This window comes from Magnolia sinica, chromosome 5, assembly GCF_029962835.1.
Source record: "Magnolia sinica isolate HGM2019 chromosome 5, MsV1, whole genome shotgun sequence".
In the NCBI taxonomy this organism is placed as follows: Eukaryota; Viridiplantae; Streptophyta; class Magnoliopsida; order Magnoliales; family Magnoliaceae; genus Magnolia; species Magnolia sinica.
Window position 1 is genome coordinate 16684322 of NC_080577.1, and position 27417 is coordinate 16711738.

Here is a 27417-nt window from a genome sequence, read left to right on the forward strand (position 1 = left end):
TAAAAAACAAGTTAATATCCTTCACCATCATGTCTTAAACCACACTTAAAATTTCTAAAATATAAAAACCAATAAAGAAAAGCTTATGCCATAGAGACCAAAATCCCAAATAACTTGGAAGCATCTCAACTTTCTAATAGTTTCAACGAATCTGATCTGGCAACACAAAGTCGTAGACATCATTGATCAGAATTACATGAACAAATTAGGCCTCGATGCCTTGAATGTTGTCTTAAGCTTCCTAGTTGGTGGCCTAACCTTCTTGAACACCAACGGGAACTTGATTTTGGAATCATGAAATTGCTTGGTATTCTCTCTCTTGCAAAGCGTGTCAGGTATGGTAGCTGTCTTGATGATCTGAATGCAAGGAGACCTTACCCTATGGCGAGAAGCCATCTCGTCATACATCTGCTCAACGGCACCATTAAGAGTGGTGTCCCGGTATTCCTTGTACATATTGTGGTAACCAGTTCTGCTCTGGTACCGCAACCAAATTCCATAGTTCTCGACAGTGGTAGGATTCCTCTCAAAAATCTGCAATTCAAATTCATTAAAAATAAATAAAAATCAGCCACATCATATATTGCTGGAAAAAAAATTACAAAGCACTCAAATAAGAATTGATTTCACCAGACACTGACAGTCATAATAAATTCAGTAGTATATAAATCATCGGCATCATAGATTTCTGGAAAAAAACTACAAAGCACTGACAACAAGATTTGATTTCGCCAGACATTGACATTCATAATAAATTTGGTAGTACATAAAAAATCTAAAAACTTCTAGGATAGATGTAGCACAAAGAAGTAACAGAAAAGGAAACTACATTAATGGAACTCATAATACTCTGAGGACTGAGATGGGGTGGGGGGAAAAAAAAGATCTATAGTCATTCTACATGCTGACATCATGCAGCCACTAAGCTTTACCTAAAGCCCATTATCAATGTTCTTATTAACAGTCTTCATATGTTAGTAGTTCCACTGTTTTAGGAGCTTCTTATGACATCTTTTCTATATATAAGAGGAGCAGCAATGGACAGAACTTTCAACACAGTTAGCCTTCTGTGCTGTTAGAACTTAGCATTAATCTTCTGTAGTGTTAGAACTAAACATTATTGAAGGACATCAGAAGGGTTTTTATAGGTAAAAGAAAGGGCTGAATCCCATCTTGATGCAGGATGAGTAAAACTAACCTGGGATGCATCGATTTCAGCATTCAACATATAAAATCAATCATATGCACATAATAAATTCAGAAAATTCAGATTAGCAATGCAAAGAAAGGGCCTAGGCTATCACATACGAAGATATAAAGTATTACGAGAGTGGCCCACTTGGAAGTAGGGACTTCGAATTTAGCGTGGGTAGTGCAACGACCACGTGAGAAAGCAATGACACCAATCAAATCAGGTTTGGGGAATGGATTCATTTTTTTTAAAAATCAAATCTTCGTTGGGATTTTGGGGTTTTGGGATTGAGATTTGGGGAATTAGGAATTAAGTAGGGTTTTGGTATGTGCGTGTTCACGTGTGGATGGGTAGGGGGAAAGAGAAAGGACATGGATTTGGTTGGGTTTTAATGCGTTTAGAGTTGGAAGGGAAGTAGAAGAAGAAAAGTGAAATGGTGTAACTTGTTGGAGAAGAGAGAGGAAGAAAAACACTTTGGAGAACTCCACCACCAATCAAGCTTGTACCCTTCCACAATTCAATTGGAATGGAGGGTTTTCTCGCAAACTTTAAAAGAATAGGAACTACACCTTTTCAATGGACTTTTTTTCTTCTTTTTTTCTCTCAAGTTCCATTGGGGTCTTCAAAGTGGCCCCGCGGGCCCCATCTGAAACTCATCTACCATCTACAGAGAGTTGCGCTAGTGTGGGTGGTCGCCTCCATCTCTGGTACACACAAGTAGATCCTCTAATGTCCCCATCACATGCCAAGCCAATCTCTCCGCCAAAGAAAGCTATTTTTTCAAACTATTTCCCATTCCCTCTATTCCACAACTTAAAAAAGGTACCATATACATGCATCAATTACCCAAACTCTAGGTGCATTATAGATGGAGCATATCTCTAAAATCAACTGATCTAGCAACAACAACCATCCAATTGATGTTTATTAACTGACTCGTTATAAGTAAAATAGTAGGTGGTCCAAATTACAAGGCAAAATTATATGGCAATTATCATGCTCTTGGTGTAGGTTTTAGGATATACTCCATCCACGATTAGGTCAGCAATCTGGAAGATTTGGATTGGCCTACAACCATGCAATGCCAGTTCAAGAGTCACCACTACTTTTAAAATGGACTATTATAAGAATCCAGCACACCAAAAGAACAACCTACTCTTAACAACTGCTTCCCCTTCCCCCTCTTTCACAATCTGCAAATCAACTCCTTCCTCCCAAGTGCATTGCATGTAGCATTTCTCCATTATAGATTACCCCACATGTTCACTTCACATAGATACAAGGTATGGTGTTGCTTTCAGGAGTCAGTTGGCCTCATGTCAAATAAGTGTCAAGTATAAATAGTTTCAGGTCAAGGACATATATTGCAAGATACACTTGAGATTATGCATGCACCATTCCTTTAGATAATGTGCAGATATTGAGTAAAATAATAGAGTTCATTAATGCACATACAATTAAAGCCAACTTGACACACGATGCATCCAAGGGATTTGAAATGCTACACTATTTCCCGAAGTCTGATTCACCTAGGTTAAATAAATAGCCTGTTCCAACATTGGAATGTTCTGGAAATTATAAATTGGTAATGTCAAGTGTGGTATGTCATCCCAAGAATTTGTTGGCCAATGAATTAATCCATTCAAGCCAATCTTCGTCGAACTTCTGAGAGATAATTCTGTGCTCCATCTAAGCTAAGTGTGCTTATTTAATATTCTCTTTCCTTAACTTTATTTAATTGATTTTGTTTCTGCTATTCCAATCTAATTTGATAAGAGGAATTGTTATTCCCTTTCTTTGGAATCAAAATCAATTAAGGCAAGCCCTATTTGGTTTAATTTAAAATCTATTAGAATTAGAACCATTGTAATTGAGTACTGGACATTGAACTTGGACATTCAATCATCTACTCTGATTTGGTTCTACCGGGCTGCTACAACGAAGGAGATAATCAGGTATTTTACATTTAATTGTAAATTCCTTTCTGTTTTGGTTTCTTTCAAGATTTGCCAGAAAAATCTTGTTGTATTGGTTATCTGAGGAGAGCCAGGAAAACTCAGAAGTGGAGTTTTTTAATTGTGTAAGCCCACAGACAAAGACACAATTGTAAAGGTTTTGGGTGAACCTGGGAAAACCTATTTTGTTAGTGAACGCTAATATCCCCTGTGTGAGGATATTAGGAGTGGAGTAGCATTCTGTGTGGCTGTTGTTTAACAGTTGGTGAACACACAGGCGAACCACTATAATCCCTTGTGTTGTGGTTGAATGATTTATACTTCTGATCTTTAATTATTCTTTTGTGGGATGTATGTATGGTGGTGAATGTTGTAATCATTTAATTCAAGCATTGTGAGAATTTTGTAATAGTTTAGAATTTATTTTCTGTTATTCCTTTATCAACTTGATATTCAATTTCCTTTAAAAGTTATTCCAGCAAGGTTGCCCTGCCATTTTTATGATGGCTGTCCCTAGAACAATACATTTGTGATTACAATTTATTTTAATTCAGTTTGCATTTATTTCTGTATTCCTCTTCGGTTTGAGATTTGATGCAAAGATCTTTCTAGAAATAAGGTTGTCCTACCATAAACTCTGGTTTTTGGTGTAAGGTTGTCCTTAGAACAACATTTGTATCAACCTTTCAAGATCTAAATTTTGAGGCTGTTTTACTTTCCTGCATTGTGATTTACTTTGGCTATCATATTCTTTTTAATTCCGCTGTTATAAGTTTTATTTGGCATTGTCCTATTCACCCCCCCTCTCGAACCATGGTTCAACAATCCAAACAGTCAAGTGAAGAGCAATGTCGCAAAAATCTCCAAGCCAGGAGCCCAACCTTTCAACCATTGGAATATGTTCTGCGGGCACTGGTTTTTTTTTTTTCTCAACTTGCATTAAACGTTAAGATCAAATGCGTAAATGCAAGGCATACCAACAAGCAGTGGCATGTATCATTTTTGTAACTGAGGTGTATCACTTAATGTGGAATTTCTATGGCATATATCAAAATTTTCCCATATCAAACAAAATCTTGAGAAAGTTGGTTCATGAAAACAAAAGACCTAGAATACCCAAATAAGGATGTTCATATGGATAGGTTAGTGTTATCAAAATTGTACCATTCAATTCATATCGTATCATATGGGTGTACAATTTGAATCGTACACCCAAATCGCAAATTCCAAATAATCGTAGGAATAGCATTGAATCGTATGATAATCATATCGAATCATATGAATCGTACGATAATTGTAGATTACATAAATGGGCCCAAAATTACTTAAAATCAAATTTTATAGTTTTTATTCAATTTTTTTCTTTCTTCTTTGTACCATTTTGCTCATAAAACATTAAAAAGGCCTCCACTATTAAATATATCCTCTCTTTTTTTCTTTTGAAAGAGAGGCAAGAGAAAATTTAGGGATTTTGATATTCAAAAACCCAAAACAAAGAAATCAAGATACTATTCACAATGGAATTGATTGCCATTTTTTCTAACATGATTGCACACTTAAGAAAGGTACAAAAGAATAAAATTATTCAGGACTCTTTTATGTTCTTTAAGGTAAATTTTTCAAAAGACAACAAAAGAAAACAAAGGAAAAAAGAAAAGAATTCTTTAATATCATGATATGTATACCATATACATTTTCTCAATTGATAATATCATGATAGGAATTACTTTTTCGGTACATGTTGATGGGAAATGGATAATTGATGAGTTTTTAATCTTTTTTAATTTACTTATCATTTGTTTTTATATGTATATTTTTATAATCAGAAAAAACTTACAATTTACAGTATGATTTGCGATTCGATATGACTCAACCTCTTTTACAATTTGTTAAAAGATAACGATTTTGACAACATTGGATAGGTGTACCAAGAAGAGGAACACATCTCAAAAGGTTAAGGATAGAAATGTGCATAAGAGCACCCCATACGTGTAATGCTATTTACATTGAAATATTTTTGTTTTTTTACCAAAACCACCTGAGCTAGTGATTCATAGTTTTATCGAACAACATATTATTTATTGGTGTTTTAGCATCAATCAAACTGTTAATGTTCGCAATGTTTAAACATGCATTGATTATATAGCATCTACATCCATACATATATGGGGACAATAATGTAATGAAAAATGTCATGTTGCAAAAGAGAAAAAGAGAGAAGGAAAAACCAAAACTAATACAATAAGATTCAATTAAAAAATATCAGGCAAATGTCCTAAATAATACCAAGTACTAGTATCGGTCTCGTGCCAGATTGGTTGAGCACATACAAATATTTGGTATCAAAGGCAGCAATTACAATGGGAAACAAGGCTGTAAGGCTGTAAAGTAGAGTGAAAAAATATAATAGACAAAATGGAACATCCAGATTAAACAAATGTCACACCACCAAAGTTGTGCTAGAGATACAGAAAAATAATAGGATCTAGCAAAAGGTACAACCAACCGGACATTGTTGTTGATGGATTGAACATGACCCCCAGTAAAAGTATGAATGCTCAACAACGTTAAAAAATAAAGTTAAAGGGAAAAAAATTATCAACTTCCTGGCTGCATTCTTTTTAGATGCATAGCAATAGCATATGTTCAAAGTTTCCAGGAAACATATAAAAGCAAGCTAGAAACAAAGAAAATATAAGATGAATACTTTGAAAGAAAGGTATTTAGCACGCATCACCATATTGAATATGAAATCAGGTCCGAGTAAAAATGACACAGCCAAATCAAGAATAAAGAATCTCAATTCCGGTGCACCTTTATTTCCTTGAAGGCCAAGCCATAAAATACATTCACGGATGCAACATAAGTAAATATAAATGATTGTGCATAGACATTCATTGAAATCTAACAGACTGCAATCTGCCATGCCAATAATCCCAACATTCCTCCACACTTCTACTCTAGACAACACATGAAACAAAGGTAAGCTCACATATGACATAACCTGATTCTTTGCATGTTTGTATAACTTTTTCAAAGCAAGGAAATCGTAATATATATAATCTTAACCATCCACGCTTTTAATCCTATCTATTCCAAATATATTTAAAAAGACGAAAATGTCCCCTGATCCTGACATACATGGCTTCCGATCAGACAGAAACCACTTAAATGATATCAAAATAGCATAATATTTTGGCTCATTTGAAACATAACCTAACAAGCTTTCAAATGACAGCAATTTTGTGTCATCCCAACATTGTTTGATGCCCGCAGACACCCACAAAATAAATTCTAAAAATACAAATGGGGTCTTGATGAGCTAGTCATAAACTAACTCTAATTCCAACAACTAATCAATTGACAGACCCCATGAGCTTGTAGAATGTCTAACTCATCACATGAGGCCACAATCTAACTTGATTGTTAATGTGATCCAGATCTGTCACCACACATTTGATTCCGGCATATGACCAAGACAATCCAGACAGTTGGATTAATCAGCCATTTTGTGTGGCCTGAATGTTACTTTAATAGATGTGTATGGTATGGATGCATCATGAAGTAGCACAGATGCAACCTGTCAAAATGCAGCCTTTCATTATGCATTTTCTTCAAAAAATAAAAATAAAAAAAATCAATACATGGCTAAACCGATATTCATCATTCCACAATTTGTAAACTATCCAATGGCGATCCAAGGCACATCCAAATGGTACATCATCAAACAAATAATTTAAAAATAAACCCGACCATCACTACTAACAACAAGCCTGTAATGTTAACCATAAGCAATACACAAATGCCCAAAGCACACACATTTCAAGAAAAAAACACATATCAGAGAAGAATCAAATTTCATAATCCAAGAAGAGGAAGTAATTCATACCTCATTGATGGCAAGCACTTGCCCATTACTCTTTTTAACCTTCTTGAGTTTCCTCAGAAAGTACCTACCCAAATGAACCACAGAAGCCATCACGTATTACCAAAATGGCATTAGCTACAAATCCCTGGGTCCGAGCGTCGAAAAAAAAAAAAAAAAGAGGATAAATATAAGACAGCGTTTGGTGGCAAGAAATATCACTAACTTGAATGATATTTTCCACCAAATTAGACTGATTAACTATGAAACGTCATGAAATTTCATGATATTTGCTGCAACCAAACGCAGCCTAAATCAACATAAAAGTACACAATTCAACGTTGGGGTTTCAAATTCCGTACCAGAACTTGGATTTCGCGCGAACCTCATTCGTGGCCCACAGTTTCATCCGGTAAATCTTCGGATGCTCATCGGTCGCCGAAGGGAGAGCTCTCCCAACCACCTGATACTGATGGAACTGTATACAACATCAAAAGCAAAAATAACAACGAAAAGATCAGATCAAGGCCCTGAAATTGCAAGATTTAAGAACCCTAGAAGTCGACAGAGTGAAAAAAAACAAGAACCGAAGCGACATTTCGGTAATAATAGAAGCGATCTTGAAATATCTGGTTTGGGCGAGAACCCTAGAAATGGAGAGAAGGATACGGTGGTAAATCGGAAAAACTGACCCTGAAGGACACCATTTCTGTTGTTGGGAGGATGATAGATCTCAGAAACCCTAGAAATCTTTCCCCTATGGAAGGAAGAGCGGCGAAGGGCTTGAGAGAGTTTTATAGGCGTGGATGCGGGAAAACCAAAACCCTAAAAATGCATGACTTTGTTTCGCCTTTGTCGCGACTAAGAATCCAGCGTACGTCGCCGCCCAATGGGGTCCACGTGATGTGTGGTCCGATGATCGGAACCGTCCATCTTATTAAAATTATTCTCTAGACGATCATAAGAAAATATATGATTGCAACCATCACTCTGTGTAGATGATTTCAGAACAATGAAAACAAGATTTTCAATGGCTAGCATTCAACCATAGAAATCAAAATCTAAAATCATCGCCGAAGTGTGACCATAGGATAAAAGCTTATTTGAGGTAGTAAATAAAATATGGACGGTTCAAATTACCGGGCCATCTCAGCATGTGGGCCCCAGTGGTTGGCCACGCACGCTGGATCCTATGTCGCGGACTGAGGTAACATGAACTCAAACTGCCTTGAGGCCATGGGTGTCCAATGGGCCAGATTGGGCTGAGCCTGAAAGTCAAGGGCTAAGCTAGGCCTGAGCCTGGCCCCTGCCTAGAATGGTCCTAGCACGATATACACAAGCCCCAAAGTTTGTTTGGGCGCTACCCATGTAGGCCCAAAAATTGATAAAATCTATATTTTCCCATTTGAATGTTAAGCGGATTAGGTGGAGCCTGGCCTCACCCTTACCGTGGGCCCACCTAGACATATATATTCTACATAGACCCTGTCCATCCATTTTTCCAAATTATTTTTTAAGTATGAGCACTAAAAAGAGTCAGATCCAAATCTCAAGTGGACCATGCTATAGGAAATAGTGGTGATTGGATGCTCCACCATTAAAAACTTTGTACAGCCTACTACTATAATGTTTATTTTCCATCTAACTTGTCCACAAGATCACACAAACATAGATGAATAGAAAAAACAAATGTTAGATGGATTCAAAACTGTTGGATCACACAAAGAAGTTTCTAATGGCCCATTACCGTTGTTTCCTATAATATGGTGTACTTGAGATTTGGATCTATTTCATTTTTGAACTAGCTCCTAAGATGACATGAAAAAATGAATGACATTGTAGCTGTAGAATGCACACATCAATGTGAGCCCCACAGTAAGAGTTGGACAGTCTTGAGTGAGACCGGCCCCACTCAATCCACTCCTGTTCGTAACCCATTTACTACTGATTGGGGTCCATGTCACACATGCCGGAAGAGATAAACATTTTGAGAACAAAATGAAACTAGCAGTCCACATGCAAAGCAAGATGTAATTAAAATGACATATTTATAGAATAATATGTTAGGAAAACCTAATTCAATTAGGATGTTTTTGTTAACGTTGAATTTTTGCATTTAACACGAATATTGGAAAATATTTCATTTGTTAACACATAAGAAAAAAAAGCACTCCACCAGTTCAAGTTGAAAATTTTCCATTATTAGAGTACTTTATGTAGAAATTTTATTAAAATTTTTCCATGATGGGAGTCTAGCCTATAGGGAAGGAAGAATACGCTATGTGATTATTATCCTTTTAATCCAAAATTATCCTTTGCGGGAGAGATTTTCTCCCTCCCAATTGTACACACACCAACTTTTAATGTGGGGCACTTCTCTAAGCCCACCACGATGTATGTGTTTCATCCATTCCATTCATCCATTTTTAAATATCATTTTCGGTATTGATACAAAAAATTAGAGTAATATAAATCTCAAGTGGACCACACCTTAGGAAAACAATAGCGATTGGATATCCACCATTAAAATTCTCCTAAGGCCCAAAGTACTATTTATTTGACATCCAATCTGTTAATTAGGTCATATAATCTAAGATGAATGGGAAAAAAGAAAGATCAGCTTGATCCAAAACTTTTATGGCTCCCAAAAAGTTTTCAATAGCCGATGTTCATTCAACACCGTTTTCTGAAATGTGGTCCACTTGAGATTGGTATATAACTCATTTTTGATCTCATACCATAAAATGATTTAGAAACATAAATGGACAGGATGAAACACATAGATCATTGTAGGCCGGCATAGCACCCAGCACCGGCCATTGGCTGGTGGCAGGCGAGTAGCGAATCCGTTTCCCGGACGCAGATTGGATACCGACAGGTTGAGTAGCGAGACTCGCCACTGAAGTGATGTCACCGAGTTCTGCGGGGCCCATCATGATGTATGTTTTGTATCCACGCCGTCCATCCATTTGGAAAGATAATTTTAGATAAAGATACAAAGAATGAGTCAAATCCAAAGCTCTAGTGGACCTCACCACAGAAAACAGTGAGGAGAGTGACGCCCACAATTAAAAATTTAAATATGCCACAAAAGTTTTTGATTAAGCTGATATTTGTTTTTTAACTTCTTTCATATTTATTTTAACTTGTGAACAGGTTGGATTTCAAATAAAAATCATGGTGAGCCTTAGTAAGGTTTCAACGGTAGGCATCAATTTCCCCACTGTTTTTTGTGGTGGGGTCTACTACATATTTGGATCTGCCTCTTTCTTTAACTTATGCCTAAAATTATATCTCCAAAAAAATGGACGGTTTAGATGAATCACCTACATCACAGTGTACATCATCGTGGCCAACATAACTTGGTCGTCGGTAGCGAATCTCTCAACTCAAACCTGTCAGTAGTTAATCCGCACGGAAGCGGATTGGCTGGTGTACCAATATATCCGGTGTATTGACGTTACCAAGTTATGTGGGTGCCATCACGAGGTATGTGTTATATCCAAACCGTCCATCCATTGGGAGAACTCGTCTTAAAGGCTTGATCAGAAAAATAAGATAGATCTAAAGATCAAGTGGACCACACTACAAAAAGCAGTGAGGGATTAAACGTCTATCATTGAAACCCCTTATTAACAGATTAGATGGAAAAAAAACCTTATGGTAGGCCCTATGAATTTTTTAACGGTGCTGCTTTTTTTTGGCATGGTCCATTTGAGCTTTGTATATGATTTAATTTTTATATAATGCCCTAAAATGATACCGAAAAATGGATGAAGAACGTGGATATAATAAATACATTATTGTGGGGCCATGTAACTTTTATCTCCTTTGAATCATTAGTACAACTTGGAGCTCGATGAGCGTCAGTGCTCCTCTTCGCACAATATGTATCTACACTAGCTATATAGGGTGTGTGGTATACTAGCCAATCTGTTTTCGTCTAAGTAGTTAGAGGAGTACACGAACCAAGATAGCTCGGTTAGCTCGCTCAATTCAACTCGGTTCGAAGCTGAGTTCGAGTGGAGTCGAGCTGATTTTTTGAGCTCAAAAATGAGTTCGAGCCGAGTTCAAGCTGGCCCCAGCTTGACTTAACTCGGATCAAACCCAGCTCAAACCAAACTCGAATCGAACCAGTTCGGTGACTAGGTTACTTTGATATTGATGTTGCTCACCAAGTGTTTGATGAAATGACTCAAAAAAGTGTGGCCGGTGGCAAGGAAGGTATGTATATGAAACCAACACCCTTTTTTTCTTGATTGTTATGTTGCTTATAAGGTGTTTGATAAAATACCTGTAAAATCATTGTTGCTGTCTCAAATACAGTGAGATTTTGAAAGTGCAGTTAAGGTGTTTGTGAAAATGTTGCAATGGTGAACTCGGCTCGAATTGGCTGAGCTGTTGACCGAATCGAGCCGAGCTGGCCAGTCAGGCTCGAGGACCGAGTCGAGCCGAGTTCGAGCTGAGGTCAGCTAGTGGCCGAGCCAAGTCGAGCTGAGGCCAACTCAACTCGGTTCGACTCGATGTACACCCCTATAAGTAGTACCTGGATGCAGATTTCCTGCGAAAGGCTTTGATGTTGGATGGAGTCCACCGAGATATTTTTGAGAAATCCACCCTGTCCATCCTTTTTGCGAGGTCATTTAAGGACATGTGACTAAAATTAAAGTTTATCAAATACTTAAGCGTGCTATACAAGAGGAAGTGAGCACCGTTGAAGCATTTTTATGGCCATAAAAGTTTTGTATCAAACTATATTTTAAGTGTTTTCACTTCATCCAATTGGGAATGACCTTATAAACGGTTTGAATAGCATATAAACATCAAGGTGGAGCCTAAGAAGGTTTCAACAATATGAACTTCTTTTCCTTATTTTCCCTCGTGTGACCCATTTGAGTTTTTAATCCACCTCATTTTTGGTTGAACGTCCTAAAATGAGCTCGAAAAATGGATGGATGGAATGGATTTCTCACATACATTCCATGATACTGTAATGGGAGCTGCTAGGTTGTAGATATTTATGCTAGAACTAAGCTAAACTATGCTAAGGTAAAAGAACAATAATTTGAAAAGTAGATTAATGTGTTTGGCATAAGGCATTGAGCTTTTTTCACGTGCAACTTTGATAACTTGTCGATGTGACAAGACCCTTGTCAGTTTCTTTGTTGATCCTAAATCATTATCTACATGTATTCCAAATAAAAATCTCTTAGATTGATCTAAAATTGCTAGCTTCTAGGATTTTATTCTCATAGATGATCATTTTATAGAGATCTTTGTGGCCCACTAGTTAGATTTGGAATCTATCCGAGGAACCTCAAAGGCTGATCCCAAACTCGAAATCAATCATGGCCACTCATCCACTGGCTCACTTCTTGCACTTGAATATTTGGTCTTAGATAGTTTGAAGTGCGGGCGACGATAGATGGACATGACTCACCGGATCTTGATCTCCCAAACTCTTGATCCAAATCGAAGCATGACCATAAGATTGGGTCATCAAGCTTTCCTATTATATTGATTCCAATTATTGTACAGCTTGAGACCTGATTTGACCGATGTTTATTTTCTTTTGATTTGGGTCTAAACCATAGTCAAATTTGCTTGGATATTAGTCCAAATTTCAAATATTTGGATCAATATTCGTGAATATTATAGACTCTGTGAACGTTTATGAAAAGATCTCAAATTTTACAAGGATAGTAAGAAACAGTCTTGCCAAGTATATCATAACCAAATGTGTGATAAACAACGTTCTCTCGGTGGATCTTTTATTAACATGCTGGGAACATCACATCATTAATTAGTATGTTTAGTCATGGACATGTGTCATTTATTAATTTGCTCTTCTAAAGACTTGCGTAAGGGTCTATGCCTCCATGTAACAACCGAATGCATATCATTGAAGGAAGATCGGTCGAGAATACTTGCAAGTGTGAGTACGATTTTTACCAATACTAACTCCTTAGTATTAACCCAGGACGGCTCTCATTAGTCCTCATCAAGGTGCTGAACATTGGTGCAAGGAAGAAGGTATGCATTCCATCCATATCGGCTAGAAGAATAATTCAGTGCATTGCTACTCCATTTAAATGTTTATTTTGCCCAGATCTCCACACCTTAAAATGGAACCTTTCAAAGATGGACCACACGGTGATCAGACCACATTGCAAAAGGCACAGAAGTTGGTCCGGTGGGATCATAGTGACATACCTAATATCTGGTTCCCGGCAATTTCGCGGTCTTGAAATTTCTCTGGATGTCTTCGAAATTTAAGGGTTTTCCCAGGATGTTAGTTAAAAAATCTAGCTGAAAAATAAAAAAATAAAAATAATTCTCTTAAATTGATAGATAAATTTAAAATTTAGAAATGCATCTATATAACAATTCTTCAAGGCTTTACTATTTTTGAGTAAATATCGCGATAAAAATGTGGTACTTTAGAATCTGCCGCCCGTATTTAAAAAAATCTCGTAATAATGTATCAATATCGTTACATCTATTTCTGGCGAGATTTTCAATAATCTCGGCTGTATTTGCCCCCATTAGGTAGGACCCCTCACAATTGCAGACGGAGTGAAATAAATCAAAAAGGGAAAAGAAAGAAAGTAGTCGCTTGAGGGTCACATTGAAATGCACCAGCCAAGGAAGACAGTCCCGCTCATCAGGAGGTTCCCACAGCCAATCTGACCATCTGCAGGGCTGTGTGCAAGCAGAATTCGAACTGTTAATCAACTTCTCTTAAGCATTCTGTCCGGCCCACCTGATGACCATGTCAATCTGATTGCTATTGCCTGATAAGCTCCTCTAATCTTGCACGGGTGTTCCTCATTTCCACGTGTGTGACGCGAGTGCACTTTCTGGGCGCTCATTTCCACGTGTGCGAGGCGAGTGCACTTTCTGGGCGCTCATTTCCACGTGTGTGAGGCGAGTGCACTTTCTGGGCACTGCTCAAACGAAGATGGATCAAAAATCCAAAAAGAACGTGCAAATCCATAGGTAGTCTAAACAGTAGTTGGCATTTGGGGAGTAAAAATTATGTCGAATGCCTCAGGTTTGAATGCAATGGAATTCTTCAATATATTCACAATAACTTGAACTTGATTAATGAAATCAGCCATAATATTTCAAATTGATGTAGATATATGATATTTGGTAGAATAATTGTAGCAAGCCTATTGAAATCTAAACTCTCACTAAAAATGAAAAAATTCTGAGCCGTGGGTCGGCCACAAACATAAGGAGCACAAATTAGCAACTTACCTACATTTTTTTTTTTGGGTTATGCATCTGATAATTGGATTGTTTTGGGGGTATAATCAATATACGAAGTGTACAACAGATTAATAGCCTAATGATGCCTTTATTACTCATGAGACTCTCCTATCTTTAAAAAGGGCAGGAAAAAAGTCATTTCACACCACTTACCTCCAATTTATGGCAATATAAAGGGATATCAAAACACACTAAAGTGTTTTCATTTACTTCCAAATCCACAGCACCAAATATATCATTTTGGTGCATTCACCTTCACTTACCTCCTATTACACCCAATTCCAAGGTGCCAAATAGGGTGTTAGCTCAGACACCAGTCTGTCATGTAGGTGATTGACAGATCTGTTAGCTGATAGTCACTGGGGCTAATGGTCATCCCTAGAGTCTAAACTTTAGTTTTAGCAGGAGGATTAAACATTTCATTTACCCCTTCAACCAGCTATTCTAATCAACTAATGCTCTGTTTGGCATCTCCCGGGTTTTCATGTCCCATCTTTGTACCTTGAACTCTTTCCCCTTTTGCTTAGCCTGTTCGAGATCAAGGAAATGTGAATGTGAATTTGGTAAATCCATTAACTTGTCAAATTCAACGATTTGCATTGGGTTTAGATTTGGCAAATTCCCAACTTCGAAATCTAGGAATCAAACTACAAAATACAAATCAATTGATTTTTAAGAAGCTTTTATTGTAATGGCAGAGCATTTATTACAAATATATTACTATTTTTGCTTTTAAAAAGTGTATCAGCTGCACGTCTTTAGTTCTTGTGAAGATTTGCATTCGCCCCAATTACAAGGATTTATGGAGGTGAGGCTTTGGGAAATCAGTGGATTTGGCACATCCCCAACAAAAACAAACAGCGGAGATTTGAAATCCATGGATTTAAAAAATTCTTGCCCCAAATTCCTCACCCAAACAGCCCCTTAGTTTCTAATGAATCTCGTTATCTTCCAAAAAACGAAGAAAAGAAGAAGAATTCCCATATCACTTTAACAAATTACACAAGATAGTCCAAACAAATACAAGCCACCAGTTCAGAATTTGAATAAATACCCCAATTATTTTCAGAATTCAAGTATTGAATTTACATCCCTTTCAGCAATCTCTGTAACCTGCTGCTTCCAATCACCATTCGTGAGCCCCCTTTGTCACCCCAAGAATGATTGCAACGGCAACAAGAACAGCCTGCTCATGGGCAAACAATATGGCATTGGAATCATTCAAAGACTATAGCAAATGGAAGAAGAAAGAACCCAAATAAATTTATGCAATCCAAACAATAATTGATTAAATTAATACATTCCATACAGAGCAGAATTCACCATGCATTATTATCGCTGCATTTCAATGAGCTTCATGAGGGAATTCAACATGGAAAGGGAGGATAACTCATTTGAGTGTAAATGGGTCAGGGTCAGGTGGATACTAGTTTTAAGGGAATCAGATTGGGTCCTATCAGTTACATATATTAATGCAGGGGCATTTTCACACTGGGCTCGAGTGGCGCTGCTTGTGGGATGCAGGGGCACACTTGGGGTAGACGGCTCGTGTGAAGTGTAACCCATGTGAAGTAGGGCCCACGAGAGGGATTCGGCTGAGGTCCTAATGATGTAGAGCGGGCCGCGGACACTTTCATGTCCAAGATGGATCAGAGAAGGCCCAATCAAAGGCAAAAATCATTAAGACCGTCAGAACCTTAAAACAGGCATATCTCGCAAACCGGAATCAGTTACTCGACGTATCATATATGATTTTGGGGTAGGACGAGCTACTTTAGCCAACCAACTTGGCTATGCCGGGTTTCCCACACCAAATTTGTAAGATTTCATCCTATCAATGGTCAAAATCCATGTTTATTTCTGTTTTTACTACTTTCAGTAAGTTTTAGTTTGATTATAACTCTTCATCTGTTGGGCTTTAGGAGTTGTGTCCAACATGGAAAGTGTTTAGAAAAATTAGGAGAATAACGTGGTTAAGCCACATAGTACACTTACTATAAATAGTAAACAAATTTTAAGGAGTTTTAGTTATAGTTTAATTCCTAAACTTATTCGAAGTCTTGGTATCCCTATTAGAGGGCTGTAGGTTTATTTATTTCAGCTATCAATCAATCAAGAAGTTTCTTTTCATATATCTTAAAATTATTTCTATTTCTTTTCCTCGTGGATTCGAGAAGTCTCTGTGAGGAGTCCAGAGAAGTTCCGTGGATTCGGAGTAGTTATCCTTGAGGAAGACGGTGATCGACCTCATCACGTTCATCCCTGCGTCACCTAACCCATGGGATGTGGGGCCTGGGCTACGAGATAAAGGGATTGATTCGCCATGCTCTATCAATTCAAGCTTTTAGAGTAAGTGGTTAATTGTCCTGCATCAGATATAGGTACCATATATGAAGTACCAGATCTAAGTATGATCAGGTTAGTGTATCTCGTCTAGTGCCGCTGGATCTAATTTTAAGCAAGAACTAAGATCTGAAATAGGGTTTTAGATATGGAACCGGGTCTATCATTGGACAGGTTTGGGCATGGATTGGGATTTAGATCCACACCAGAAACATGTCTTCCATATGTTATTATCTAATAATATAATTAAATAAAAGATAAAAGTGAAAAAAAATTATATATTCTCATACCCGACATTGACCCTGATTTCTAATCAGAACTTAAGTCTGTGGACCCGAATCCAACCCAATTATTAATCCGGCATGAAATTCTTATCAAGATCTGGTTAAACTGGTTGGATACTTTTATGCACGGATCTGGGTACCCATTGATAGTGCTAAAATTGGCACTTAATGAGAAACTCAGCAACATGGAAATCTCGGAAACTTTATCTTAGGTGCCTGTTTATTTCATGTAGATGCTTCAACATACCAAAACCGGCAACATTATCATTACGTGTTTTTTTTTTTTAAAAAAAAAAGGAAAAAAAGCTTGAGGTTATTTGAAGATGCCAGGACCAATAAGTGATTTTCTTTGTTCATTTTATAAGTGAGATTGTATCAAAGCTGGGACATAGAATATGAAAATTCACAATTTCCTACTACCGAAGCGGTTGATGAAGCATTGATAACATCACCTACTGTTATAATATATAGAAGGAAAAATAATAGAAGGGGAAAAGGGACTAGAATATAACAAGTACGGAACAAAGAAGTTATTAGTAATGGATCAAACTAAAACCAACAAGCATTGTGGATCTCATGGTTTGCACAAGTACATTTGTCCAAGGCACTCAAGACAACCTTCACCAAATCTACATGTTATGGAAGGTGTTGGGGAGGTGCCAACTGCATAAGTAAGTTTTCCTATGGTAACGAGGGCAGAAGAGTGAATTAACTCCTTTTCAGACAGTGCAATTCTGAAATAGCTGTGCATTCCAATTGGTGGACTGTGGTCTACCGAGTGGTCGCAACAATGTTTAAAAGTTGTCAGGGAGGCCATAGGTATTGTTGCTAAGACATTTTTTAGAATTTCGATGATTCCTCACTTGTGCTTTAGTTAGTCTTTTTTCTTTTCTTTTCTTTTCTTCTTTTCTCTGCTGACTCCAATCCATTCATTTCATTTAAGACTTGGGATATGGATCCCCTTCATTTCTTCAATCATTGATAAGAACTAGGTGGGTTGGTAAGCTACAAAGACAGCCCCGTACATCTCTTGCGTGGAAATAGCATGTGGTTAACCTTTCATATACAAAACCAACCATAAGAAGGATTCGTTTCATACAAAAGAGCTGGCAACACAATATTTTACATGAGACCTTAGGATCATCCTATTAACACATTTACATGAGGATTCAACCATAAGTAGGATTCTTTATATAAAATGTATCTGCCCCCTAAGAAATTGGTGATATTTTCAAGAGATGCCAATTGCGAATTCTATTGTATATAGCCATGATGCTATAAAGTATGTCCTAAATATTATTTTTCCTATAGAAGAGGCAGAAACATGGTTTCGGCCCTCAATGTGTATTAGAAACAGGCTTTTGGACAACAAAAACTGTTCTAGTGACAAAACATAAGGCCTAAATAACACTTTTAAATGCAGGGCCCACTAGGTAGATCACACAGTCCATTGATTGGAACGTGACACATTTTAGGCTGATTGGGTTCCACCCTCTAAATGATGTATTTTCTGAGACTAAAATGCAGTTGTAAGTGAAAGCTTTTCTGAGAACTGCAAGTAACAGTATTTGGAACCTTTCCATCCTCTCCCACCCTGTAGCTCACCTGGTTTCTCAGGTTGTTTTTGTGTGTTTTTATTTTTATTTATTTTTTTGTTTTTGATGTAGAGCGGGCTGTAGACGCATTCTTGGTATAGCTGGACCAAAAGAAACCCGAATGGAAGTGGAAGCAGTCCGTCCGATCCGGACCCAGTCCTACGTAGGGCATGACATAATTGGGCCTAGGCATGTTTGGATTGAAGTTCATTCCGGATACGGAGAAATTGCTGTTCAGAGTGTGGACTGTAAATCAGCCGTAACTTTTGATCCAGGGTCAACTGACCCCGTAGCAGGCCGTGTCCGTCTGTTTCTTTCACGCCCTTCCCCGTGTCATTTTTCTTTCTTTTTGAGAGGGGTCTCGTTTCTCAATTTGTCAGGCTGTCTGAAGCAAGCTCTTTCTCAACTGCATCACCCTTGACAGATTTTCATGAAATTCTCCACCCATTGGCATTTCATTGTCCAATCCAACTACAATTATATCAGTAGGTTTCTGCTCATATGGTCCATTTTCCTCTCCAATGGAAATCCACTGATTACCCTCCAGGGAACTTTTTCTTTTGTAGGTAAGCTGGGCTCGAACCCAAGAACTCACTGCTGAAACACACCCCATCTACTGTTGAGGTATGGGCTCGAACCCCCCTACTAGGGAACTGATATGAAGAAAGGGATATATACCACCAAATTACTGCCATCCATATCTAACTGCATCTTAAGAACAGAGTTCTTTTAAGAACATGGAGACAGGCATACAGCATGGTCGTTCCCAAAAACCTACCAGGAAGCCCTTGTTCCCAAGCATCAGAAGTAGGTAAAGATTATATTTACAAGCTTACGTCATACAGTTGGGAGCTTCTATTGCTTGCAGTCTTGTGGTTCCCTGACATTTTGCAATAGCTTATTTCCTACCTATGCTGAGCAGAGAAAAGTTTCTATTTTATTTTATACTTTTTGTTATTGTCCCTGCTTCTTTGCCAAACTGCAATTCTTGGCAATTCTAACAGCTACGATATGGATATCTATGGAGAATGAACTTCCAATATTAGCATGGAGGACGTAAACCGTAGAAAAGTGAGCATTCTCAATGAATGCCCTAAGACCATGTCGACTTGGGTTACTCCTAATGCATCAGTCATCTAGTCTGATTACCCTTACATCCTCTCTCTTCAGCCCAATTGTGCAACAGGCAAGCAGGGAGAAGTAAACTATGGCCACAAAATGAATGAAAATACGAGGGGACATCTTCAAATGTGGAGCCAGGACCATTCGAGAAATCCTTCATTAGAAAGTTGGTCTCCACTAACCATTAAGAATGTTTTGTTTTATGAGTCCTCACTTAGGGTGCATTTGGATGCACAATTTAAACTGAATTGCAATGATTATATAAAGTGGACATAACCAAATTATAATTTCCTTCCTTACAATAACATTACCTTCAAATCAGACTTGAAAGGAACATAATTGCAATTTGATGACTACATACTCATTAGGAAACCTATTAATCTAGACCTTTTCTAGATTGAAATTAATGCTTCCAATTCAATTCACATGTTCACTCAAATGCAGACCTAAAGTACTCTATGACGCATTGGGTTTTTCAGAACTGCCATGGTAAGATCCTTGTACCTAGAAATAACTTATTGCTTCTTTTATCAATAACAAACGGTATATTGTTGTAGTGAAAATTAAACATTAGTATCCAGAGAATCACTCGAGAGTCAAAAATAGTGCTGGGGAACTTTTATGGGCCTACAGGATCTCAAGCAACGGAAGCAAGAGGATGGAGACCAATGTCCTAACAGCTTGAAGAATCAGCAGTTCTCAAGAGAGAGATCGCAATCTCAATCTAGAGCTCCACTCTTCAGTGAAAGCTAGTGAGGGTTGTCGGCAGTCCAGACCTAGTATGGAATAATGTAGAAGCAATGAATGTAGTCAAAGTGATTAAGTTTCCATGAGACGAACAAATGCATGGAACATACGTGTCTGCTTTGAAAACACAGGCATAAAAGATCGAGGAGCTGAATGAATTGCCCAAGGCCATACGAAATGGTATAACCAGGTCTGCAATTCAAAAGTTACAACTGCAGGCAGGTGGCTGTGATTGATTGCACCTGACTCGGAAAACTGGAAAGCCAAACAAACAAAGATAATACAAACACATGTTTCAGCAAGTTTGCACAGAATTGCAGAGGAGGTATGAATACTTACAGCGATTGTGCATGCAACAAACCCTGGTTTCTCTCGGTAATCTACTCTGGAGCAAAGGATAATTAAAGCTCCGACATACCACGGTATAGCAGCAAGAAAGAAACCAATGATGAACCTTACAAAACAAAACCAATATGTTATTACCAGCCATTCAACTTGATATATATATATATATATATATATATATATATATATATATATATATATATATATATATATATATATATATATATATTTATAAAGAACATACAGAATCAAAAATAGAAAAGGAAAAAGAAGAAACATAGACAAGATTGATTGAGAAAATGAAGAGCAGTAAGGGTATTCATCTTTGTTATATGTTACATTTCAAACCATTTAATTTGTATCTGAATTGTCCGGATGTCATATTGTTTAGATTCATGCTGGAAGTTACAGCATCAGCTTGATGCTGGCTGCCAACTAACGCAACCCTCCTTTATTTGGGCTAGGGACTGGCAATGAGAGCATAGAACTCCCACAGGCGCAATGTGGTAGACTATTACATAGAGTGATTATGATCAAGTGTTATACATAGGTTGATTACCATCGACAAGTGAGAAATGGGCAAGGTTTGGCTAGGGCGTCTCCCGGAAGCAATGTGCCACAATATCACCTGATTGTTGTGAGAAGTAGGCAAGGGTTCCCACACCATTCTGGATGCATGTGGGTAAAGAAGCTAAGTCCAGGAGAATATGTTTCGTCTTGCCACATGGAATACAGGAACATTGACAAGTAAAAATATCGAGTTGGTGGATATGAAGGAGAGTTAACATAGCTTGTGTTCAGGATACCCTGTGGAAATGGGCCAAAACTAGAGAAACTGATGGATATAAGCTTTAGCATATAACAAAGAACAATAATATAAATGGGTGGGGACAACGGTAGCTAAAGATTTAGAGGATAAAGTTGTAGATGTTAAGAGAGCAAGTGATAGGATTTTATTAACAAAACTTGTGTTAGGAGAGGATATAATCAATGTTAAGTCCATATACGACATAGGTAGGGTTAGAGGATAGAATCAAGAGATAGTGGAGGAAATCGATGGACTAATGCAAGAAATTACGAATGGAGAGGAGGATATTTGTAGGAGGAGACTTAAATGGTCATGCAGGAAAAGAAGGTAGAGGATATGAGACGGTATATGGAGGATATGATTTTGGAAGAAGAAATGGCGTTAGGGAAGCTATCATTGATTTCACTAGTGCAGAAAATCTACCTCTAGCAAATACATACTATAAAAAGAGAGAAACATATAATAACACTTTCAAAAGTGGACCATATACAAGCCAAATACATTTCTTTATTTTTAAAAGTATTTTTTCCTCACACACACACACACACACACACACACCCCACATGGGCACTTGAACCCATGACCTTAGTGTTGTTAAGGATTGCAAGGTGATACTTGGAGAGGGTTTGACCACGCAATAAAGTTTAATGGTTATGGATGTTTACATTAGGCGATAGAAGAAAGGGAATGAAATTAATGGCTGTCTAAAAACTAGGGGATGGAATTTAAAAGGACAGAAGGCATCGTGTTCAGAAATAAATTAATGGAAAAAGGAAAGTGGAATATCGAGGAAGAAGTAAACATTATGTCAAACGAAATGGCTAAGTGCATATGAAAGTGGCAAAAGATTTTTTAGAAGTACTTAGAGGGAAAAGCCAATCATACAAGGAAACTTAGTGGTAGAATGCTAATGTACAAAAAGCAATTAATGAGAAACATTCATATTTCAAAGCCTAGCAAGGGACTAGAAACAATGAAAATATTAAACAATATAGAAATGCCAAAAAGATTAATAAAAAAGTACTTAGTGAGGCTAAACTTAAGGCTTATGATGATCTTTATGGTACATTAGGGACAGGAGAAGGTGTGAAGAATTTACAAAAATGAAAAAGAAGAAGAGTAGGGACCCAGATCATGTTCAATGCATTAGGAGCAATGACCAAAGGGTACTAGTCAAGGACAATGAGACCAATGAAAGGTGGAGAAGCTATTTCAGAACTTGACTCTAAGAGTATAAGGATAGAAAAAACCATAAACTCAAATGACATCAAAATCCATATGTACTTTCATAGGAATAGGATATTTGACGTGAAAGAAGTTTAAAGAAAGATGAAAACAAGAAAGGCCCTCAACAAGATGGTATACCAAGGGAGGTTTGGAAGTATATGGGAGATACTGCGTTATTTTGGCTGACGAAGTTGTCCTACAACATTATAACATCGAAGAAAATGGCAGACGAATGGAGGAAAAATACCGTGGTACCAATTTATAAGAATAAAGGAGATAGTTGTGCTAACTATCGTGGGATTAAACCTATGAAAAACTTTGGTAAAGAGTGATTGAGCAAAGACTAAGGCATGAAATGAATGTATTAGAAAGTCAGTTTGGCATGCCAGGGAGTTCTACCAATGAAGCTATTTTCCTACTTAGATAATTGATAGAGAAATATAAGGAGAGGAGGAAGCTTATGATAATTGATCTTCAAATGGTTTTTATTGACTTAGAGAAAGCCTACTATTGGGTCTTTATAGAGTTAATCCACTAGTTGCTGGGAAAGAAAGGAGTTTCCAGATCATATATTAACATTATTTAGGATATGTACGAGGTAGCAGTAAGAAATGTGAGGACCAATAGTGAAAAGAGAAGTGAGTTCCTAATTAGCATAGGCTTGCACCAAGGGTTGGCATTAAGCTCATACCTTTTAGCATTGGTTATGGATGAGTTAACGAGGTATTTACAGGAAGAGATCCCATGATGCATGTTGTTTGCAGATGACATGGTTTGATTGATAAGATGAGTGATAGTGTAAACACAAAGCTAGATTTATTGACGTTGTTTTATAATCTAAAGGATTTAAAATTAGTAGGACTAAAATAGAGGAGTACAATTATAGTAATAATAGGAGTGATAATGAGGAATTAGTTAAGATAGTTGACCAAGAAGTTCTGGAAAATGACCATTTTGAATTTTGATATATTGGGTTGATTATTCATGAGTGGAGAGATTGAGAACGATGTTGTGCATAGAATTCAAGCAGGGTGGAAAAAATGGAGATGTGCCTCTGGAGTTTTATGTGATTGTTGTGTACCACACAAATTGAAAGGAAAATTTTATAGAATGGCAACAAGGCTAGCTATGCTTGATGGGGCAAAATGTTGGGCAATTAAGGAGTAGCATGTTCATAGGATGAGTGTAGTCAAAATGAGCATGTTGAGCTGAATGAGAGGCAAGACGAGGAAGGATAGAATTATAAATGCATGCATTCAAGTGAATTTGGGAATAGAACCAATAAGCAATAAGATGAGGGAAAATAGACTTAGATAGTTCTCTCTCTCTCTCTCTCTCTCTCTCTCTCTCTACACACGCACCCACCACACACCCACGCACGCCGTAGTGGGATTTCACCACCTATGGGTTTCCAACCCAAGACCTCATGTTGAAACTCCTCAGAGTCTACCACTCGGGCAAGGACTGGAACCCTAGATAGTTTGATCAAGTGTAACAGAGACCAAGAACTACACTAGTTAAGAGTGAGTTGGTAGCAATTGGCGGCTCTAAAAGGGCAAGGGAAACACCTAAAAAGACATGGGTGGTCATAGTAAGAAAAGACTTGGTGACCTATGACCTAATTGAAGTTACGGCCCTTGTGGTGGAATGGCAGAAAATGAATCATGTGGCCAACCCCAATCAGTTGGGATAACGCTTAGATGATGATGATGATGATGAATTGTACAGATAATTGGCATTCAAAATATAAAGCTATATATTTACTGGTTTTGACCAAAATCTTAAACATAATAAAAATGTGCAGCAGTTGTTTTCTACTCTTACAGTTCAAAAATGAACCCGTAATTAACATCTAAAAAGAGAAAGAGAGTCCTTTTAAAATGAACTTGTAATTAACATCCGAAAAGAGAGAGAATCCTGTAAAAGTACATGTAAAATCAATAAAATGTGACTGAAAATTAAAAAGGTTAATATAGCATGAGTGAACATTTAGAGCAAGAATGAAATAGAGATAAAGTAGATGATGCTAGGCCCAAGAGCTCATAAATATAGCATAAGTGAACAGTTAGGGCAAGAACGAAATAAATAGAAATTAGAGATGCTCAGCCCAAGAGCTCATGTAGTAAGCTTGAGTTTCCAGTTTGTACAAGTGCAGCCACAGTCGAATTCCCCATTTTGGACACTTTAGGTGCGTGGAACATCCCGAGTCCAATCACATTAGTGATTTGGGTTATTGAACCATGGACACTTTAGGTGCATGGAACATCCCGAGTCCAATTGCATTAGTGATTTGGGTTATTGAACCAAACTCCCACTTTGACAAACTGAAAAACCCGAGGGAACCAAAGGGACTCTTGGCCAAGCACTGTGTGATATATTATGAATAAGATACAGTAAACTTACAGAAACCAGCCAAGACCAATACCACAGCAGGGAAGGCGACGCTCTCTTACAGGTCTTCCTTCAGCAACTGCCGCATAACCTAGGACACCATCAGAGTGATAAAATACACATTTTTTTTAAAGACAATACACAATTGTAGTGAAACTAACAACATACATCTAACAAAGCAACCCTTCATATCAATTAAACAATTGAAGGACCCATGGATTTGTCAACATGAGAAAACAGGACCAATGTTCTCAGGGCTAGACTCCTATGATAGTTCACCGCAATTTTTGAAATGGTGGTGACTCATCCTCCTCACATGTGGTACCGTCATACCAATGCAGCCATCTAGACCATCCAAACTGTGGGTCATATTGTGGATGGAGCATATCTCTAAAATCACACCGTTCAAAAAATCCTAACCATATAATTCCCAGCAATCAAATGCATGATTAAAAGAAAAATAGTGAGTTGTCCAAATTGGAAGGGAAAAATTAGATGGTTACCATCATCTTCTTAGTATAATTCTTGGGGTGTGCTCCATTCACAGTTGGGCCAGCAATTTGGATGGTCTGGATTTGCCATTTGTACGGTTGAAGAGGCACCAGCATTTTAAATGTTGTGAAACCAACCATAAAAGTCTAGCCCTTGTTCTTAATATGTCACTGACTCACTGATGGTTTTCCAATTTTCTACTTAAAAATGTGTACCGATTCAGGGAGATTCAAATCTACCTCTTCACCCATTTCACAAAAAAGAAAAAGAAAAAGTGGAAATAACCGTGCTTTGATCTTTGCCTAACTAAGAAAAGAAGAGAATCATACCTTTTCAGGTATTTCAATCTTTTCCACACAATATGTTTTCTTAAAGGTTTCTGTAAATACATAGATGGGGAGAAAGAACAACAACAACAACAACTTGATATAACCCAACAGGCCTATTTCTGGGCCACAGCCCATATATGAGGTCCACTGAATGAGTGGTTCGAATTCTGTATCCCCATGGGAACTATGATAACAGAAAACTAAAACTACTTGATATCACCAAACAGACCTATTTTTGGGCCACGGCCCACATGCAAGGTCAATTGGATGAGTGGTCAGGATTCTGTACACATTTCCATGTGTTCCCACAGGAACTGTCTGCAAAAACATGTGCAATTAACATTCCTCAAGTGCCTTTCGTTTCCTTTTTACAGATTGTTGAAGTGGAATGCTGCTTCGCCGCACACACATCATAGAGTTCCATGATGAATTTACTAGAACATCTCTATCGTACATATGGCACAACCATGTCGTGATCAGGGACATTGATTTAGTGGTACACCATGTCGACAGACCATATGCTAAGAATCAAAGGGATGCGACTGTGGTAGTCATCTGAATTGATCAGTGACCTGAAAAAAAAAAACGATGGTTCGTATGAAACAGCACAGCAGTCCACATCCAGCAGGCAAAACTCACAACAACTGATGGTCTGATTTATCTGATCACTGCAATTTCTACATATGAACCATACACATGGTGGGCCACCGAATCAACAGTCCTGATCACAATACAATTTCATCACATTAGTGAAAGCAAACTGAATTTCCTGTACTGGCCCAAATGCCCTAGCCTCCTTTCTTTTCTATAGATCGCCACACACACACCCCTCAACTTTTCCGAATTTACTAAACTGCCCCCATAAATCGTAAGTTCCCTGCAGATGATGGTCTTACATAGAGGGGAATTTCTGTCAATTGGAAAAATTCAGAAAACTATAATCGATCATGGAAACTTTTTCCGCGTTTTCCCTCTTCACGAACACGTGACCTGACTCGCCCAAGTTACTAATCCGAGGCGACTCAATTGAGTCGAGATTCGATTCAAAAAACGAAACGAAGCATTCGGAGAGAGGTTCCATCAACGAACGGTGGAGATTGAAGCAAAGAAATATTCGATACCTGGAACAGCTTGATATCCTTGATGATAATGGTAAGGAGGAGCGGATGCGACAGCTCCGGGCGGAGGAATCGGCTGAGGGAATCCGATCGCTGGCTGAGGATAGCTTGGCGGCGGGCCTTGAAACGTTCCGTAGTGGTGGTGCTGAGGATCGCTGCCGATTCCTCGGCTTTTCCCTTCTTCCTCACTCATCTTTTTCCGAGATCGATGGGTTTTTTTTTCCTTCTTTCGCTAGGATTTTCTACGGCGATCTATTATGCGATCGTCTCTCTCGTCGACGTTTTTAAGACTAGCGCTTTGACTCTCAGCTCTGCGATTTATTTATTAA

At 37.9% G+C, this 27417-nt stretch overlaps 1 protein-coding gene across 2 annotated transcripts; it reads right to left on the reverse strand.

The window, feature by feature from the left end:
- Window positions 1–27417, reverse strand: LOC131245576 (large ribosomal subunit protein eL20). Of its 2 annotated transcripts, XM_058245132.1 has the most exons (6): window positions 27092–27417; window positions 25162–25240; window positions 20718–20832; window positions 7375–7490; window positions 7037–7100; window positions 1–534 (listed from the first exon to the last, which is right to left on the reverse strand). In XM_058245132.1, the coding sequence occupies exons 1-6, from the start codon at window positions 27279–27281 to the stop codon at window positions 193–195; spliced, it is 906 nt and encodes a 301-aa protein (XP_058101115.1). In that variant the 5' UTR covers window positions 27282–27417; the 3' UTR covers window positions 1–192. The 2 variants fall into 2 exon arrangements, with proteins under 2 accessions (XP_058101115.1, XP_058101114.1); XM_058245131.1 differs by lacking the exons at window positions 20718–20832; window positions 25162–25240; window positions 27092–27417 and adding an exon at window positions 7705–7855.

What these genes read in the sequence shown, in the direction of transcription:
- LOC131245576 (XM_058245132.1), bottom strand. Translation starts at nt 27,281, where the DNA reads ATGAGTGAGGAAGAAGGGAAAAGCCGAGGAATCGGCAGCGATCCTCAG. An exon ending in TTGTTGCATGCACAATCGCT is followed by an intron (nt 7,491 to 20,717) that starts GTAAGTATTCAT and finishes TGTTGTATACAG; the next exon opens with TTCCATCAGTATCAGGTGGT. An exon ending in CGCGCGAAATCCAAGTTCTG is followed by an intron (nt 7,101 to 7,374) that starts GTACGGAATTTG and finishes TCATTTGGGTAG; the next exon opens with GTACTTTCTGAGGAAACTCA.